Below are 18,089 nucleotides of genomic sequence, written 5' to 3' on the forward strand. Positions count from 1 at the left end.
TTTAAGCAGCTGTGGTGTAAAGGCAAAGCACAAAGCTGTGAGGATTTTTTTTTTTTACAGGCCAGCATCTGTTTCCATGGGAACAAGAGCGGAAAGGTTCTTTGGACTTGTAAATTAAACATGGCTTGAACGCCGGATGCTGCATATTCCTTTCCCCACAGAATATGCTGCATTTGATGATACAGCTGGCTTCTGGCGTAGAATGTGTGCCATTAACAGAGAATGTACATTTCTCCTCCCAGTTGCTATTATGTTAAATATACACACATGTATCTGCCACTTCTGCTGAAAACAGTTAGCTTACCACACCTTGCAGGATTGTTGTAAGGACTATTGAATAATATGTGACATGATGTAAACATTTGAAATGCTCTATATTAAAGCTATTTATTATCATCTTGTGGGCAGCTCTATATTTTAAGTGAAACAAGACAGATTGCACTACATTTACACCCCAAGCACCCTCCAAGGAGCTCAGCCTGGCCTATCCAACAGGGCTGCTGTGAAGCAGGTTATGTTGAATAGCTGGGATGGAAATGAAGCGAAGGAATGCAGTATGTCTTGTTTCGCTGTCTTACAACAATCCTGTGAGGTACACTAGGCTGGTCCAAGTTCATCAGTGAGCTTCAAAGCTGGGTGAGGAGTTGAACATGTGTCTCTGCAATCCTAGTCCATCACTCTTAATAGCTACACCACATGAGCTTTCTCATTCTGGGGCCATGCATTTGAAATGAGACAGGATTTGTGAATGCTGCAGTGCTTCAGGACAGAAGTGGTGCAGAATGTTGGTGCTAAAGGCAGAAAGATCTTTCAGGTCATGATCGAAAGGTTCCACCCCCTGCAGCTTGTAAACGTCTCAAGATGGAATGTAGGACAGTTACGTGGCAATAATTAGCATGGACCAGGAAAGTGGAATCTGTGGCCCTCCAGGTGCTGTTGGACTACAAACCCCATCATCACTGACAACACAATCGCTGATGTGAGTTGGAGTCCAACAGCATTGGGAGGGCTGCAGGTTCCCCACCTGCAGACTTAGACCATGTGAGGTGCAAAATGGTCTTCAGGCTGCAGCCGCTACTGGCACCGGGAAGGGGTGGCAAGCTGTTTCCTCTTTGAATGTATAGTTTCTTTGTATAATAGATTACAAACCCCATGAGGATAGGACAGTTAAGGATTTATAATCAAGGAAAGCTGCTGTAAAAGCTACTCTGAGCCCACGGAGCAGAGTGGGATATATATAAAGTCAAGTCTCCAGTCAGAATAAAACAACAAATATGCCTTTTGAGATACCCAAATGTGTCAAAAATTCCTCGCTCTGAATTCAACCCAATTTTTGCAACTTCTGTTGTGATCTCCAGTGTCCAGCTTAAGCACCAAGATGCAAACCAGAAATTCCAGGATAGGATCTCACATCTTTGATTTGTTTGTTTGTTAATGCAATGGGAAAGTCTAATTATTATTTTTAAAAGGAGGCAATGGCAGTTGATCAATCTCTGAATCTTGTCCATGGCTGTTTTGTGAAATGAGATTGCCTGCTCTGATTGTACTGGTCTCTGAACAATCTGGTTTTCGTGCCTCAGTTTCAAATTCAGTTAGTTGGGATTTGAATACAGAGCACGCTCTCGTGATAGTGATACCACAGAGATTTGGCACAGCATTCTGTTAGTCTAGAAGGCTTGATAATTGCTGGTTTAGTCTAGTCCTGTGGCACAATTGATTTAAAAAGGACTTGATAAATGGAATTCTACCATGTGCTCTGACAGTTATTGCCACATCGAGTCAGGTCAACATCTGAAGATGTGGATCAAGCTGAGATTCTGGCTGGTACATAACCCAAGGGAAGAAGTTCACCAGCTGTGCCTGACCGTTTGACAAAACATGGAGAGGCATCATTTCAGAAAAGACAGCTGCTGTGAAAAGACAAGGCCTGGGAAAAATAAAATAAAATAAAATGTACAGGCTGGCCCACACATGCACACAGTCCTTAGCAGCTGTAATTTAGGTGTTTAGACACAGAAGAGCTTAAAGCTGTATTCAAACTAGCAGGTATTAATGGAATGAAAAAGAAGCCACATGTCTTTATTAACAGCCAGGATAAGCTGCTTGATCTCAAAAAGAAACCCCTAATTCCTTCTTGTTTCACATGTATTTTTCCAGACCAACAGAAGCAGAGAGAAATAAGCCAGGCAGTTGACTGGTCTGTTCATTAGACATTCAGGAAGCCAAGAATTCACCTTGATCATTTACATGAACATCAAAGGGAAACTATATGTGATCCATCCATTCCTATATTAAAAGGAAGTCTTTTTCTGGCTGGTGAAACTCTAACTTGGATATTGGCATTGCTTCATAAAGAAACTAGAATAAAATAATTTGGCTAGCCATACAGAAGTTTAGACCTCTACAGTGTTGTGGCTAAGATGAGGTATGGAGCCAGAAGACACCATCTGTTTAAATCTCACATTGACTTTGAACTTGTGTTGCCTTATTGTATTTGTATTTTATTGCTCTTGGCCACCTTGAGCATCGGTGGAAAGCTGTGATACCAAATTTAACAATGTAAATAAACTGCCTTAGGCAACCAGTCTCTTTCAAGAACATGAGGGCCATCTAGGCCTCACTGTGATAATATATGCAAAATAGGTTGAAAAATTTTGTGGTCAAAGGAAAAGAAAGCTGCGCTACACTCTATACAGAGTATAGATATTGTGAACTGAGGCTGTTGAGATACATGAGTGGAAGCTAACACACTGTCCAAGACCACCTCAAACTTGGAAGGGTGTCCCAAAATTAATACATTCTAGAAATGATTTGCCCAATATGCAATGCCTGAGATGGGCAACAATGAGATAAATTCAGAAATGGCAGCTACTTAGTAATGCCTAGCTCTTGGTGTCCAAAAAGATCACTCACCAATTCCAGCTTTGACTTCACTCACTGGATGAAACCCTGTAAGCAGGGACTACCAGCCAGTATTTTACACAAACTGTGAGGGGTGGGGGTGGCGAGCTCTCATTTTGTCTTATGAACTACAGCACATAGGAACTTTTTTTAAAAAATGAAAATAGTTCAGGTACCTCAAAATCCAACTCCATCTACTCATGTCAATAGTACTCTTGCACTGCACAACTAAAGCAAAACAACCCCCACCCCACCCCATTTCTGGTATTAAATGTTACAGGATTTGAGCAGGAACTATGGGAAATGCACTGATTGAAAATAAAGCTGTATTATCACCCTGAAAGTTTATCAGGTGCAAATAGCACTAAAAGTGGGATCACACACAACCAACAAGATACCAAGCATAAAATAATCACGAATGCACAATAATAAAGATGTCTCATACCCACCCCAAAAAAACCCATGAGATTTTGAGCTTCACTAGTCAACTTTCTTTACTCTGGGCTTCCTGCACATAAGTATAGGTAATTGTACAATATCATTTTCATGGATACGTTAGAAGATATCAAACCAAACCATCTCATTCTTACTAAATCATATGTCAGGAAGTAATCACAGGAAACATTCATTGAATGAGAGGAATGACAACTTGATTGCTGCTTGTGCCCCTTTGTTACCACAGAACAAAATCATAAGGCATACAATTTAGGAAGATGAGAGAAATGTAATAAAGCACTTTAACAAAGATTGTAGAAATTACACAGGTAACTTGGCATTTGCTGAAAAGTTAAAATTTGTCTCAAAGCAACTTTTGAGCTTTCACCATTTGTGAGCTACTTTATGCTTTTCAAAAACCATGATTACAAAATCTGTGACTCCATTACCCAGTATTCTGGTTTCTCGGTATTCAACCTATAACAAGGTGAGTTGAAACTGATAATGTAATCACTTCCATGCTTCACAAAACAAAGCCTTAAATGAGTAAGAAAAGCTTTGGTCTAATTTGTGTAAACAAACAAAAAGAATCTGGTGTAATTAAACTCTCAATACCGATGTCAGAATGCCAATCAGAAGGGGAAATGGCAATAAAACCAGTCTATTCTGAGCTGAATGAGCTACAACTGCATACCCACATTTCATTACAGATGGGCACCTTACCAGAAATAGGAGCTCTTCTGTCCTTTGCCCTGGACCATTTAGTAGCTTGCTCCTTCTCAGGCTCTCTGTGTGGTCCAGCTCCTCCTGGGAGAAGTCTGCAAGCTTATCCTATATGAAGTAATAAGGGCTTCTGCTTGAGATAAAGTGCCTGGCTGTGCTGTAACATGCAGACATGACCTCAGCTCATCAGTATGGACGGGGGGACACGTCCTGCTCAGCACCTACAGAGAACCACTCTGCAACAAAATTTATAGGCATGAACACACACTGGGGGAGCAAGACTGCTGGCATATTGCTTTTCTGGGTTCATATCCCTCACTGTTTGGTTCATCAGCTTAAACAGTATTTTCTGGGCAAATAGTCTAATAACTAGAATGAAAAATTGACTGCTAAGAGATAACGCAACCTTCTATGATTCCCCCCCCCCAAAAAATGGCACAACATGCCAAAGTGAGCAATTTTAGTTCAACTTTCTAAAGAAATGTCCATATATGAACTCAACAATGAGGAGTGGTATTATAAAGAAAGGTGATGCTACCAGATGTTTAAGTCAAGAGAAACTGGTTTAATACAAACTCTAAAGGAAGAAAACACACACACAGGATAATTCTTTTTGTGTTTTAATCAGCTACCCCCAAATCACTTAATTCATAAGCAACTAGACAGAACCACCCTCTCTGGTCTAACAACTCCATTCCTCCATTCCAGGATACACTCATTTGCCCTTGGTAAAGCTTGTGAATGGATTATGAAAATTAGTTTCCATAGTTACATACACAAAGAGAAGGAACATGAAGATGGCAAAAGCAGCAATCTTTACACGTATTGGTATACGTCCTTCTCTTGATCTCCCCGGTACTACATGGCATTTGGTTTCAGGATCTTGTTTCACAGAGGGAGGATTCTCCTTTACTGCTTTTCTTCTTCTAGCACTAGAAACACAAGAAGCAATATTGCTGATCATACTTTTAAAAAGAGAAACATTGCCTAACACTTTCACACTAGATCAGCATCCTAGCCTGGAAAAACAGGAAACTAGATTACTAAACTACAGCACTGTAAATCAGAATAACATTTTTGTGAAAGGAAATACTGTGAATAATTAGCTGTATAGAACAGGTGCAGGAGTGGTACTGGGTGGGAACTTTGTATTCTGAATGGCAGGGGCTGGGCAGCTTCATGCTGTTGAAAAGTCTCTGTCCTAACTTTTCTGGAAACCATTCAAGACAAGCTTTCTAACAGCACATTTGTTAGGCCAATTGATGAACTAACAGTAAAGTCCCATCCCAATAAATACATAAGTATCTTCCAAAGGTTTATTCGATTGTTGCTTGTTTCCCCCCCCCCTCCCAGCAATCAATTGTTCCCCTACCTCAGACTAACAGATTTAAGCATTGCACTCTTCCAATTCTACAAACATTTCACCTTGTGAATGATTCCCAACTCTCCTGTGAGTTCTCCCAATCCCTACCAAAGCCTCTTTTTTTGGAGGGGGGGAGGGAAGTCCCACAATGCAAGCAACAGTCCTTATGCAAGGCTTCGACTGACAGGGCTGGTTAGGTGAATTCTGTCCTCTATCGTTAAAATTAAGTGCTCTGAAAAGCTGAAAGTATTACCACCTGCTTGCACCACAGATAAGTTGATTGTGAAGAAAAGCTGGAATAATTGACTAGTTTAGGTGTTAGAACCAAGGTTTCTTCTTGGTTTACTACTTGTGGCTTGGGTACAAACCAGGGTTTGCGTACAATGCTAAGCCAAATCATGGCTTAACCCCATATTGCACAGCAGCAGCAAGACCAGGGGAAAAGTGTTGCAGTCCCCATCTTCACCCTGGGAATCCATGTTTGCTCATTTATGCTAAGCCATGGGTCAATGTGTTAAGCTACTGACCTCCCTTGAAACTAATATAACACACAATTGTCTTATATCTGCTAAGTAAAATTACTGACCTATGCAACCTAGTAAGCTCTAAATCGGGTGAGAAACTTCCAGCCCATAGGCCTCATCAGGAATTCCAGGAATCCTCATTTGGTTCATGAGGCTGATTTGGCCAAGCCACATCCATCTGCTCTACACTTCCCATCATAGGTAATAGCAGGTGTGAGGAAGGTAAAGGCAGGGCTTGATGACAGGGGCTTTGCATCAATGACCAACCAAGGCCCCCAGTGCAATGCTTCCCAAGTGATGATAATCAGCTGGTTATTGGTACTTGAGAGGTGCTGTGTAGGAGGCTCTGGAGGTCCTGTGCTGAGTGCTTCCCAAACCCCTATAATCTCAACTGCCAAGCACAGGCCTTGCACAGCTGCTTCTCAAGTGCCAACAATCAGCTGATTGTTGATGCCTGGGAAGTGACGTATACTTTTTTCTCCTGGGGAAAAAACAGGTAATCTGACATCATAGTAACATCAAATGATTAATAGGTGGCGGGCTCTGCCCACCAGTCTAACTTGGCCCACAGGGGCTTGTGAAGATAAAGACCTGGTCCAATGGCTTGATCCAGTTCCTTACCTCTGCTGTGCTGTAAATATTTACAAACTCAGTATGTTCAATGGGTTTCTTTTCCACAACATATGGAAAGCCATAACTTCTTTAGTTTACTTCCAAGACTAGGAATTCTAAGGAACTGTTGATCTCTCTCTCTCTGTGTGTGTGTCAGAGAGATAGGGGGGGTGGAGAGAGAGGGGGGTGGAGAGAGATGCTTTGTCAGGCAGTTTTTGAATATTTTTACCTTTGTCCTACAGTAACATTAACATCAGGATAGCCATAGTCTTGCTGTGGTAGATCACTTGTCTGCAAAAAGGAAAAAGGTTTGTTTCATAGGCATCCTAGCAGTTACCTCCTTTTGTGGGCATGGTGAAAGCTTGTAGTTGAATGGTACTGTCATGTAGGAATAATAATATTCTATTTTAGATCATATTATGTGAAAGTTCCCCGCTATAAGGTTTGTGCTTTTATCAATCTGATTCTCTAAACATAGTCAAATATACTACATCTCTCTCTTGTTCCCAATGGTTACTGGCATAAGCTCTTTTTTTAAAAAAAGACAACTGTGTTCCTTTCTTATTAATTATAATAATCTTAGATACAAACTCAAATATGTTAGTTCATCATGAATTGTCTGCACACAACTTTCCCCGAGTTCTATATGGGGAAGGTGAAACATTTGGCTTTCTGTGGTTTGATGTGATGAACCAGAAGCAACTTCCAGAGAGTGTCCAGGTTTCCAAATTCATTGTCCCACTTATGTGAATCACTTTTGATTAATGAAAACGCTTGCTTCCAAGCAAGTATGAAATCGTAAGCATATAGGCCAGCATGGATGTAGCCAGGATTTTCATGGGGGGGGGGCACAACTGACGTGATTGGTCAGTTAGTTATTTCTGTTGTTTTACTTGATTGGGGGGCAGCTGCCCTTCGCTGCCTACGCGCATGTAGGCGAGTTACATATTTTCTTTACTGGCCCTAAAATGCACAGACATATCTGACATGAAGATCAGACACAGGAATTGCTTTTCTAAGGTTATAAATAAAACTATGGCCAATTCTTGGTTTCAAGTCCTCCACAACCTAAATTATTCCTAAATTCCTAAATTATTCCTACCTTGAAAGCTGTCAGAGGGCATGTTACTTGCTAAGGGAAATCTGGAGGAGCAACTGACAAAAAAACTGGCAACAAAACTTTTCAATCTGCGCAGCCTTAACTAGAAGTAAAATACATGTTTAAAAATCTGTTTAACAGCAGGCAACATCTTAAGAAAAAGAATCCTTTTTATACTTTTTTTAGAAGCAAGGCCATCTGACACATTGTGATCAAAACGCTTATGTGCCAATAAAGCGAAAAGGAAGTAAAGAAGTCAGATGAAAACCTGTGAAACATTTATGGCAACCCAAGAGTTCAAATAAAAATGCTGGTTGCCTGTTGTTTACTCTGTCTTACACATAATCTGAATGTCCTAACAGTTTATAATAGCTTTTCAGAAATGTCACCTTGAAAAAAGGTCAAATTCTAGTTCATCCACAAATAAGCAATGTAATCATGGTTAGCTAGCATCTACAGCAAGAACAGATATCTAACGTTTGACAACTTTGGGCTAGCAAATATATATCAAGTTTCAGTATCTGGGCAAAGAACAAGAGAAGACTATATATAAATATTCAGACTTATAGAGTGGTGTGCTGTTCACAAGTGATATTTTATGTCTTTGCTTCTAGAACTCTGCTTTCAAGAATGGCACATTTAGTGCCAGATTTAACATTTGAGTGTGTTGTACCATTATTGCAAAAATACCTTTTGTCTGTAATTCCTTTCAGGACTGCAAGGTTTCTTCCTTGGTCCTTGTGACCGATGCAGTGCCACTTTACCCTCTGGCAATATTTCCTGCAGCTGTTAATACACAAGATGACATTAATTTAAAATGTGTGGGGAAGAAGAAAAGGATGAAAGCTGAAAGCCTTCATAGCAAAGATGATCTATCGTCTTTGGAAAAAGTTCAGGCATGTTACATGCACAGTATCATTCATCTGTAAATTGCAAAAAAAACTGCTAAAAAAAGTTTGCTTGCTACAATTCCTTTAGCAGCAGTCACTGCACACTTTCACTCTGAGAGTTTTAAAAATGGAGACACTGTTGATGCAAAAAGAGACACTGCTTTATCATTAATTACAGCCAACTTAAACATTTGACAAATCTGACCAAAATTTGAAAATTAATTTTTTCTTTAGGAAAATAAGAGAATCAGTTTCCCACCCTCACAGAGGATAACAAAAACTAAATTGGAAATAAATTAGTTAAGTCAAAGTAGAAATCCTTCAGAATTAGCAACCATGGAAAGTAAGTACAACAAACAGTATTGCAAGATTATTATTTAAATCAATGTTCTTCTACCCTAAGTCTCCAGATATTGTTGGACTACAACTCCCATAATCCTCAATCAATGCTCAGGAATGATCTGAGCTGTAGTCCAACATCATCTGGGGACCCAAAGTTGAAGAACTGTGAGTTACCATATTTTTCCGTGTATAAGACTTAGGTTTTTTCCCTAATAGTAAAGGTAAAGGGACCACTGACCATCAGGTCCAGTCGTGTCCAACTCTGGGGTTGCAGTGCTCATCTCGCTCTATAGGCCGAGGGAGCCGGCGTTTGTCCGCAGACAGATTCCGGGTCATGTGGCCAGCATGACAAAGCCACTTCTGGCAAACCAGAGCAGCGCACGGAAACGCCGTTTACCTTCCCGCTGGAGTGGTCCCTATTTATCTACTTGCACTTTGACGTGCTTTCGAACTGCTAGGTGGGCAGGAGCTGGGACCGAGCAACAGGAGCTCACCCCGTGGCAGGGATTCAAACCGCCAACCTTCTGATCAGCAAGCCCTAGACTCTGTGGTTTAACCCACAGCGCCACCTGGGTCCCTTTTCCCTAATAAATAATGCCAAAAATTAGGGGGCGTGTTATACACGGATGCATCTCCCCCCATTTTCTTAAATCTGAGTCCCCAAAAAGGGGGCGTCTTATACATGGGTGCGTCTTATAGACAGAAAAATATGGTGAATCACCCAGACAATGAAAGTTGCACCAGCCTGACTAAATCAAAGGGCTGCAACAGTAGCTACTTACTTCTGCCACTATTTTAGCTAAACTATGTTCAACATCAGATGACAAGAGTTTTTTCTGACGTTCTGCCACATCTGCAGGTGATTTCTGAAATAAAAAAGAAACCACAAAAACTATGACTGGAACTGAAGATAAAGAACGCCATATGATATTATGTGTGGGTGAGGATGGGCATAATGCTTTACAAACATGAAACTATGCAACCAGTTGGCTGCTCTACAGAGTTCAGCGATCAGAATGCTTAGTAAATTTTTGGAAGAAGAGGCAGGAATCAATTTTGTGTTCTTCACCTAAACAGTGGTGGTAGTTATTGTGTTCTCTGTTGACTGGACATTTTCTACCATGACATTTCTTAAACGAAGTCTGCTGCACAATAAGTGACCAGGGCAGTAGGAAAAGCAAATAAAAAGTAAAATGCAAATCCTGATAAAAATTAACAGGCCAGAGACTGTAACTGAAAGAAAACTGAAAACAAATGAGCCCATAACTATGAAAAACGGCTAACAAAATTCATTAAGAAATAAACATTTCCACAATGATGCTTCAGTGGCGGAAAAAAACACAAAAATGATAGTGTGTGCTTTGCCCTATGAGATATGTGTAGTGGGAGGACTTTCCCTCTTGAGAGGAGGTATCAGCTTATAGACTTTTACTCTAGAGAGTTCTCAGCAGTGTTTTGGACAGGTGAAAAACCAAAGTGTGCTTGACCAGAGACCACAAAGAGTCAACTACTCTATACAATAGAAGGATTAAATAAAATTAATGCATAATTTTAAAGAGATGTTTTCCTACAAATAAGTTACTAACATGGGTTATCTGGGTAACTCCTGAGTTAGCAAGCAGCATTTTTTGTTTTGTTTTAATAGTCAGCATCATAAACACCACAGAATATTGGGGTTGCCCCTTGGGGTTGTCCAATAAACTCTTCCAAAAGAGACTTAAAAGTTTGTGTTTCAAGTGCTGCTCCTACAGACAACCCAGCAGCTGACCTCAGGAAAAATCAACTGAGGGAGTGAAGTATGGCTGGCATTGTAACAGGTTACTCTTGAGTTTGTAAACTCTTTGTGAAAGAATAACAGATTAGATAAGCATGTGTCAGGTGTGACTTGTATCTAGCGATTCCCCCCAAACACACACATTGTTGGAACTGACCAGTGCTTAAGTACAAGGTTGGCATCCGTAGGGGGTTTGGTGGGTTGCCAGAAAATCAATTTCTGCCATGATCGCTTCTCCAAAATTTATCTTCATTAGGCCAACAGCCAAAAGTAGCCAATTTGATTATTAGATCTATCATGTAACAATTCACTGCATGGATATGAATGCTGTTCTGTCCCATTTAAATATACCTGAAATTCTTCTACATTCCCAGTTATAATTCCTCTGATGTGTATTTTCTATCTGTAAATAAAGTTGAATATTCATAACTATCTGAGAAATCTATTTTGCATCAGATTTCCTAAGGCTCTAGTGCATTAACAGAAGCCACAGAAGAACATTCTAATTATGTGATTGGAGTAATTGCTTCACTTGTCAGGAGTCTGACACATAGTACATCAGTTTATATTAGCTCACAATTTAGCTATATCCATAAAATATTCATGCCTTGGGTTACTTACGTTTTCAGACCCAGAGGTATGTTCAGTTGTCACTTTGAGGCCATTTGTTTGGATGACTACTTCTGTGGTTTTTCCTAGGTGAGAATATTTTTTTTTTTAGTAACTGTCACTGATTCATCTATGCCACATTATACAACACAATACTTTCAAAAATGGAGTTCCAAACTCAAAAGAGTTCTGAAGTAGCTGAATTTACTGTGCAGAATGCTAGGATATGGGATGTTATGAAAGTGATATGCTTTCCTGATGTTTTCTCAGGTAGATTTCTAGAACATCCCTCCCCACACTTTACTATTCAAATAGGGAAAGCATCCCTTTGTTTCCCAAGCCATTGTACTTTCAGTAATCCTGTTTTCTGAATTTACAGAATCCAGGCGCCTGGTGCCAGCCATATGCTCATGAAAGTAGTCTTCCGCACATGCATCCCTAACAGGATGGGGAACTATGCATGCAAATAATGTGCATGGGTGAAACCTGAAAAGCACACAAAACTGAATCCTGAGAATGGTTCAAACACACACCAACACTTCATGAGATTGCTCCATAATGAGATCCCCACAAAATGCTTACTTTAATTAAGAACGTCATCATTTGAAACTACAACAAATCTATGAAAAAACTACTTCATTGCTACACGTATTTGGAATGTGTCTCTTTTAGGTTGGACATATGAAGTCCCTTTGAAATAAACTAATGAGCTTTAACATTTTATAGTCAAAAGCTGCTCTTTAAGGCAGCATTTGTATGTGAGCAAGGGAATCCCACATGCAATCTTTTTGAACACTTGCAGTTGGTACAGCATGAGACTCTTAATGTCAAGGTCAATTCTGATTCTCTACAGTAGCTCCAACTCTAAAGTGACTAACAGCTTTCAAAATTAACTTACAGGTGTACCTTGGTTTCCAAACAGCTTAGTTCATGAACAACTCGGAACTCTAACGTTGCAAACCCAGAAGTAGGTGTTCCGGTTTGTGAACTTTGCCTTGGAAGCCAAACATCCGGTGCTGCTTTCAACTGGCTGCAGGGCACTCCTGCAGCCAATCAGAAGCCCCGCCTTGGTTTCCAAACATTTCAGAAGTTGAATGGACTTCCGGAACACATTCTGTTCGAAAACCAAGGTACGACTGTACTTGTATCATAGCGAGAAAGGAGAAAAGAGGCTTTGGCTTAAGCAGTTTGGAGAAATCCAAAGAGATCTAAGGAGACCACATCTGATTTCTAAATATAATTTAAGGAGACCACATTGAAGTCTAATTTCTTCCCTCGTGGTTACTCTATATTCCACACTACAAAAACTCGCTGAACTACTGAACCATCTATTTCTACTAAAAGAGCTTCTCACTAAAATATAAAACTATTAGCAGTAATTTAAACACAATAAGTATATCAATTAGCCATTAGTACTGTACTATATATTTGGGGGGGGTTGTTTCAAAGCATTTCATTTAGGGAATGATTACTATGTACTACCTTCTCCATCATTTTCAGAATTAACCTCACTGTTCAACTCAGCTGCTGTTCCTGGGCACTGCTTCATCAACTGCAGGAGCTTGTTCTCATAAATGGTCCTTGTAGAAGCTAAAAGAAACAGGCCAAAGCACAAATGTTTTTAGCAATAGCTTGCTGCATTTCAAAGTGCTATTAAATTGTTTGCATTGAATGGGAAATTTTGCATACTCAGAATGGTTGATAATCATAGTCAAGAGCTGGATGGGGCTTTAACCAACGCAGGAAATCTAGAGCTGGGGGATTCCCAACAGAGGGCTATCCAGTATCCACTAAATTGTTTCCATTATTAAACTGCTATTACTGTTAAGAAGTTTCTCCTAATGTCCAATTAAGACCTACCCTCCATTGACTTATGCTGGATCTGCCCGTTGAAGCAGCAGAGAACAAATCTTTGCCTTCTCCTATGCAGTAGCTGTTGGCAGGGCAGAGGCATTGCTCACCTAGTTTCCCAACACAGAGGCTGCTGCCAATTACCGAGGGAGTGGTGGCAAGGACAAGACACCATGGGCACAGCGGTGAAGCCATGTGCCCACACTGACCTGCAGCAACCAAACATTCATTCTGTCCAGAGAAAAAGAACCTCAAATCAATTGCATATGCTCTCCCTGCCCAGAACTGGATTGCCTCTAGCTGGGATTGACAACTATTTGCCTTAATCTGGAAGTCACTCATCTGTTACTGCAATTTCAACTGCTCACTACAATATTAGACTCAGTTGCGCTTTATATCACTGTTTTAGTGATCACTCTTCTGAAGCATACGTAATATTGGTCCAGGGGTGATTCCATATGCACAGAGAAGCTCCCATAGCTCAGTGTCACTCAGAGCTGTAACATCAATTTCATCTTTGGAGTCTTGTTCCACAAAGCCTTGTTCTGCAGAATCTTTTCCCTTGTTTTCTATGTGCACATCAACAGTAACCTTCTCCATATCTCCTAATGGTAGAGTCTATGAAAAAAACACAACACTGGTTAAGAATATTCTCTTTATTGCAGTATTCCCCCCCCCCATTAATCACTTTTGAATCAGACAAGTAAACATGAATTAGCTCAAGTGCTGCATCTGGATTTGTGCCAGCTTTGGAATGATTTCTTAAGGGCTTAAAAGAATGATCAGATGAACAGTATTACAATGTTTATATGCATATTCATAAAAATGTAGAAACCAAATTAAGTATAAAGTGACATATCTCACTGACAACTAACACCAACAAAAATGATTCTGCCAAAATTTCAGTTTAAGTGCTCCAAAAATGAAAGTATATATAACTAGAAAGAGTGTCGGGAACCAATAAAAGTGACTGCCAGAATGATTGGATATATTTTGGGCAAAACTAGACGGTTCAGCAGAGGAGAGATTACTGCCCCCCTGTCTAATACTCCCCTCCACATTTTGTGAAACTCACCAAGTAACATGCTATACTAGCCTGCCCTATAGAAGCAAATAAACATTTCTTTCAACAGGACTGCAGTTATGCAAGATAAACTGTTTGTGCAAGGAGGAGGTGGGCAGCAATGGCAGAGTGCAAAAAAAAACAACCCTCATTGTCTTCCTGGCGCTCTCTGCAAAATACTAGTCAAGAGGCGGTGCACCTCCTATTGGACAGGAAGGCACACTGCATGCCCTTGAAAATTCCTAAGTAAACTGGTGTTTAGAATTACATCATCCCCCCATAGAAGTATGATCTGATTAGTAACACAGCTAAGTAGAGAAAATAGATTCCAACTACTATTGTACACTAGCATTGCAAAGAACAAAACTGCTTTTCAGATTTACATATGCATATTTTCCTGCTCTCAAGCCAATATTATCGGATGCATCAATGTGCTGTTCCAGCTTATTTTATGACCTTTTCTATTGTAACCCACTCTGAAAATACAGTAAATGATTAAAGGCAGGAGTTTTTATTGTATAAGATTATCAGTATATATTCTAAAATCAGCTCTCAGAATACATTTTGTCCTCAAAACTCTTATTATCCCCATATAAATCATACCAAGGGCTCCTCCACACAACCTGTTTATTGAGCATTCCTCCCGATTTACTTGTACAAAGTTTAAAGGGAGGGCAGACTATTTCTGGTCTTCATTGCTTTTTATATTTTTACCAACTGGCTTTCACAGATTTTTACTGTTGTTACTGTAGTATTCTGCTTTTATGTCACACTACCTTGTTGAATTTTCTGTGAAATATTTTCTGTGAAACTGCAGCGTATGTATGTGTATATATATGTGTGTGTTTGTGTGTGTGTGTGTGTGTGTGTGTGTGTGTGTATAAATTGACCATTTGTTATTTGTTTGTGGGATGCTTACCCATCTTCCTGTCAATCATTCATTCTTGCCACACTTTGAATACTTTCCTCTGCCACTTTCCTAACCATAAGAAGTCCAGGTTAAAAAGAAAGTGGATTTGTTGTACTAGCACAGGGGTGGCCAACTCCCAAGAGACTGCGATCTACTCACAGTTTAAAACTGGCAGTGATCTACCCCCTTTCTGGGGGTTCAGGTCAAAGTTGTTGAGCTTTTTTTAGTAAAGGAGGAAGGCCCAAAGTTGTTGCTGAGTTTTTTTCAGGGAGGAGATAGAATGTTGAGCTTTTTTAAGGGCAGCCACAGTTGTTCGGCTTCTTTGGGGAGAGCCAATGGTCTGCCAGTGATCTACTGCAGATGTCCAGTGATCTACTGGTAGATCACGATCTACCTGTTGGACATGCCTGCTAGCACAACGGAACATTTTTAACTGCAGAAACCAGTATTTCCAGAATGCACTTGAATTTTTTTTCTGTAAAGCAGCAAGTCAGGAGGCACCCAGGAATACCCTTGAAGTGAGCATCTTCACATCTTTTAGGTGTTTCCAATTAAATCACCCGAAGAACTGGCACAAGCATTTGGCATCCTTGGGAAGCCAGCAGCTCACGCTCACACACACCAGGTCCCTATGCCTTTTTTTGGGTGGTGGCGGCTAGGAACACTTTTTATGGAATGAAAAATTGGGGAATGATAGGACCAGCTCCAAGTTTGAGGAGGTCCTGGGCAATGTGGGTCAGGGTGTCCCACATGCATCAGTGTCAGTACATCTGGTCCGTATAGCTGCATCGGGACAACCTTTTAATTCCCCACAATTCCCCCAGATTAATGCTAGATCACAAATGTTGTGAAAAATTAAAAGGGAGGCTGGATTCCAACCAGCTGACACATACAGGTAGGTAAGCCTCCTGCCAGCTCCACCAGAGCACACTTTTGCCCTGGAGTTTCTCAAATCTGGAGCCAACCCTGCCGGTTCCTAATTTTCTATTTCACCTATATGTGTGTGTGTGTGTGTGTGTGTGTGTATATATATATATATATATCTGAATGCCGTGTTCTTAAAAATCTATGTGAAAGTGAGGGGCTGGAAAGAGGATAAAATTTCAGATTCACCTTTCTCTTTTTCCTTGGGATATATAACACCTGGGTTTTTAAAAATGAAAATGGCCACGTTTTCAATATTGTGAATAAACAGCAAGTAACAGAATGCAATATAAAAAGGGATAGGGCCGGCGCTTTTTTCTGGGGGTATGCATACCCCTAAACATTTTGTGAATCTTTGTACTTTTGTCCATTTACTGTATTTATTTCCCCCGATTTGAATTATAAAATTGTGATTTTCTTGAGTCAAAATGAGAGTAATTTTTAGAAAAAAGCACTGTGTAGGGCTTCCCCAAAAGCATCTCCTGCACCTTGTTTTGCTCTATATTTATCTCATTGAGGGGCTTCAATAACGCCCGATAAAAATTCACAGGGCTCTGTGAGGTACCGGTAGTTTCGCCAAATGGCTATTACTTTTCAAACTTGCCTCCTCCCTTCCTTGGAAAAGAAAAGGCAAATGAATCTGGACTGCCCCTCGGTCCGGTTAACTCATCCTGGACGGTAGCAAACTGGGCCTCGCCCTTTTGCTTTCCTGCCTCACTTTTCTCTTCAGTCTCCTCGCTCTCACGAAGCTGTGGAGCTCCACTCGCCACATCCCACGCGGAACGCGACGCCCCTCCCACCCCCGCGCCTTTTGCGCCTGTGTTTTCACCCGTGTCTGGGTTCCCCACCCTGCACTGCAAACCCTGAGGGGGCCCCCCCTGCTCTTAAACGGCCGGCGTAGAGAGAACGGCGTGTTTCTAAACATAAGGTATTTTTAAACCTTCGACTCCGCTTGCTTACAACCTCATCGAAGGGGTAAAATAAATCCCCTCCCGGGGACCCGTGACCCCGACGTGATTCGAACACGCAGCCTTCTGATCTGGAGTCAGACGCGCTACCGTTGCGCCACGAGGTCTTAGGAAGCTCTTCGAAAGCTCAGCTTGAAGAGTCTGCCGCCGCTCTTCGGCTTGCTTTTTTTTTTCCCTTGCGCATGCGCTCTACCCTGTTTGGGAAACACTCACCGAGGTGGGGCGCCTTGCTTTTTCTGCATTCCTAGACTGGCTACCCTTTGCTAGAGGAAAAAAAGAAATTACATAGCCTTACTTATCTTCCCTTCAAACCCCTACTCTAAGCCCCCCTCAGAACCCCGTTACAGAAACAGATGTCAAGGCAGCTGAGCTAGTAGGTGGAGCAACAGCTTCGCGCCCTCCCGGGCTGTTTTGAAACCGCCGTTTTGAAGGACAGCCCCTATGCGTTTACCCAGCCAACCACCAGGCGGACCACGCCTCTTTATGGGTGGAACCTACACGGGAAACAGACTGAGGAGAAGGCAGTTACGCTGGGAGCTACCACCTGCTTCTACCTTGTGGGGAACATACTTTTACTGGACAGGTCCACTAAAGGTCCTGCTGGAGGGGGGAGCAATAAGTGGTAAGCTTCGAAGTGGCTGTCTCTGGGCAGGGAAGGCAATGCCTCCAGAGCGAGCTGTCGCTGTTGATAGGAAAATACAACAAAAAGTGTAGCTATTTTGTGGACCGAGTCTTCTGAGGGATGAGAAGTCCTCAGTTTATAGATAGACCCAACACTTCTTACCTCTCTCGTGAATGGTTAAAGTCTTTAATGCACATCAAGACTCTTCATTTTGTTGTCTCCATATTGACTTCACCTCTGTCTGTAATTTAATGAAGATGTAAACTGCATGTAAACAGGTCGATAACAATGATGCCACGGAAGATTTGAGTCTACGTAACCCACGCCAATAAATCTCATAGCTGACACCTGCCAACTGAAGGAAATAATTACCGGTAGTTCAATGGGACTTACTCCCAAGTAAAAGCTACAGTGCTGTAGTTCCTTGAAGACTGACCCCAAATTTAGTATGGTACAAGCTTCTTTGTGAACTGAGTCTG

The 18,089-nt window shown here is 41.1% G+C and overlaps 1 protein-coding gene and 1 non-coding gene across 6 annotated transcripts; both read right to left on the reverse strand.

Annotated features, from left to right (window-relative positions):
• Positions 1-4,663: 4,663 nt before the first annotated feature.
• On the reverse strand, positions 4,664-17,307 carry LEMD1 (LEM domain containing 1). 5 transcript variants are annotated; one of them, XM_033152820.1, is made up of 8 exons: positions 17,202-17,304; positions 13,555-13,741; positions 12,755-12,862; positions 11,285-11,358; positions 9,672-9,755; positions 8,348-8,443; positions 6,788-6,849; positions 4,664-4,991 (listed from the first exon to the last, which is right to left on the reverse strand). In XM_033152820.1, exons 2-8 carry the CDS (start codon positions 13,721-13,723, stop codon positions 4,775-4,777), a joined length of 810 nt encoding a protein of 269 aa, XP_033008711.1. In that variant the 5' UTR covers positions 13,724-13,741; positions 17,202-17,304; the 3' UTR covers positions 4,664-4,774. The 5 variants fall into 5 exon arrangements, with proteins under 5 accessions (XP_033008711.1, XP_033008715.1, XP_033008712.1 ...); XM_033152824.1 differs by lacking the exon at positions 17,202-17,304 and adding an exon at positions 17,079-17,138; XM_033152821.1 differs by lacking the exon at positions 17,202-17,304 and adding an exon at positions 16,981-17,082.
• On the reverse strand, positions 17,024-17,095 carry TRNAW-CCA. The gene has a single exon. It is a non-coding gene; the product is annotated as a tRNA-Trp (tRNA).
• Positions 17,308-18,089: the final 782 nt, after the last annotated feature.

The sequence above is a fragment of the Lacerta agilis genome, chromosome 6 (genome assembly GCF_009819535.1).
Source record: "Lacerta agilis isolate rLacAgi1 chromosome 6, rLacAgi1.pri, whole genome shotgun sequence".
Lineage (NCBI taxonomy): Eukaryota > Metazoa > Chordata > Lepidosauria > Squamata > Lacertidae > Lacerta > Lacerta agilis.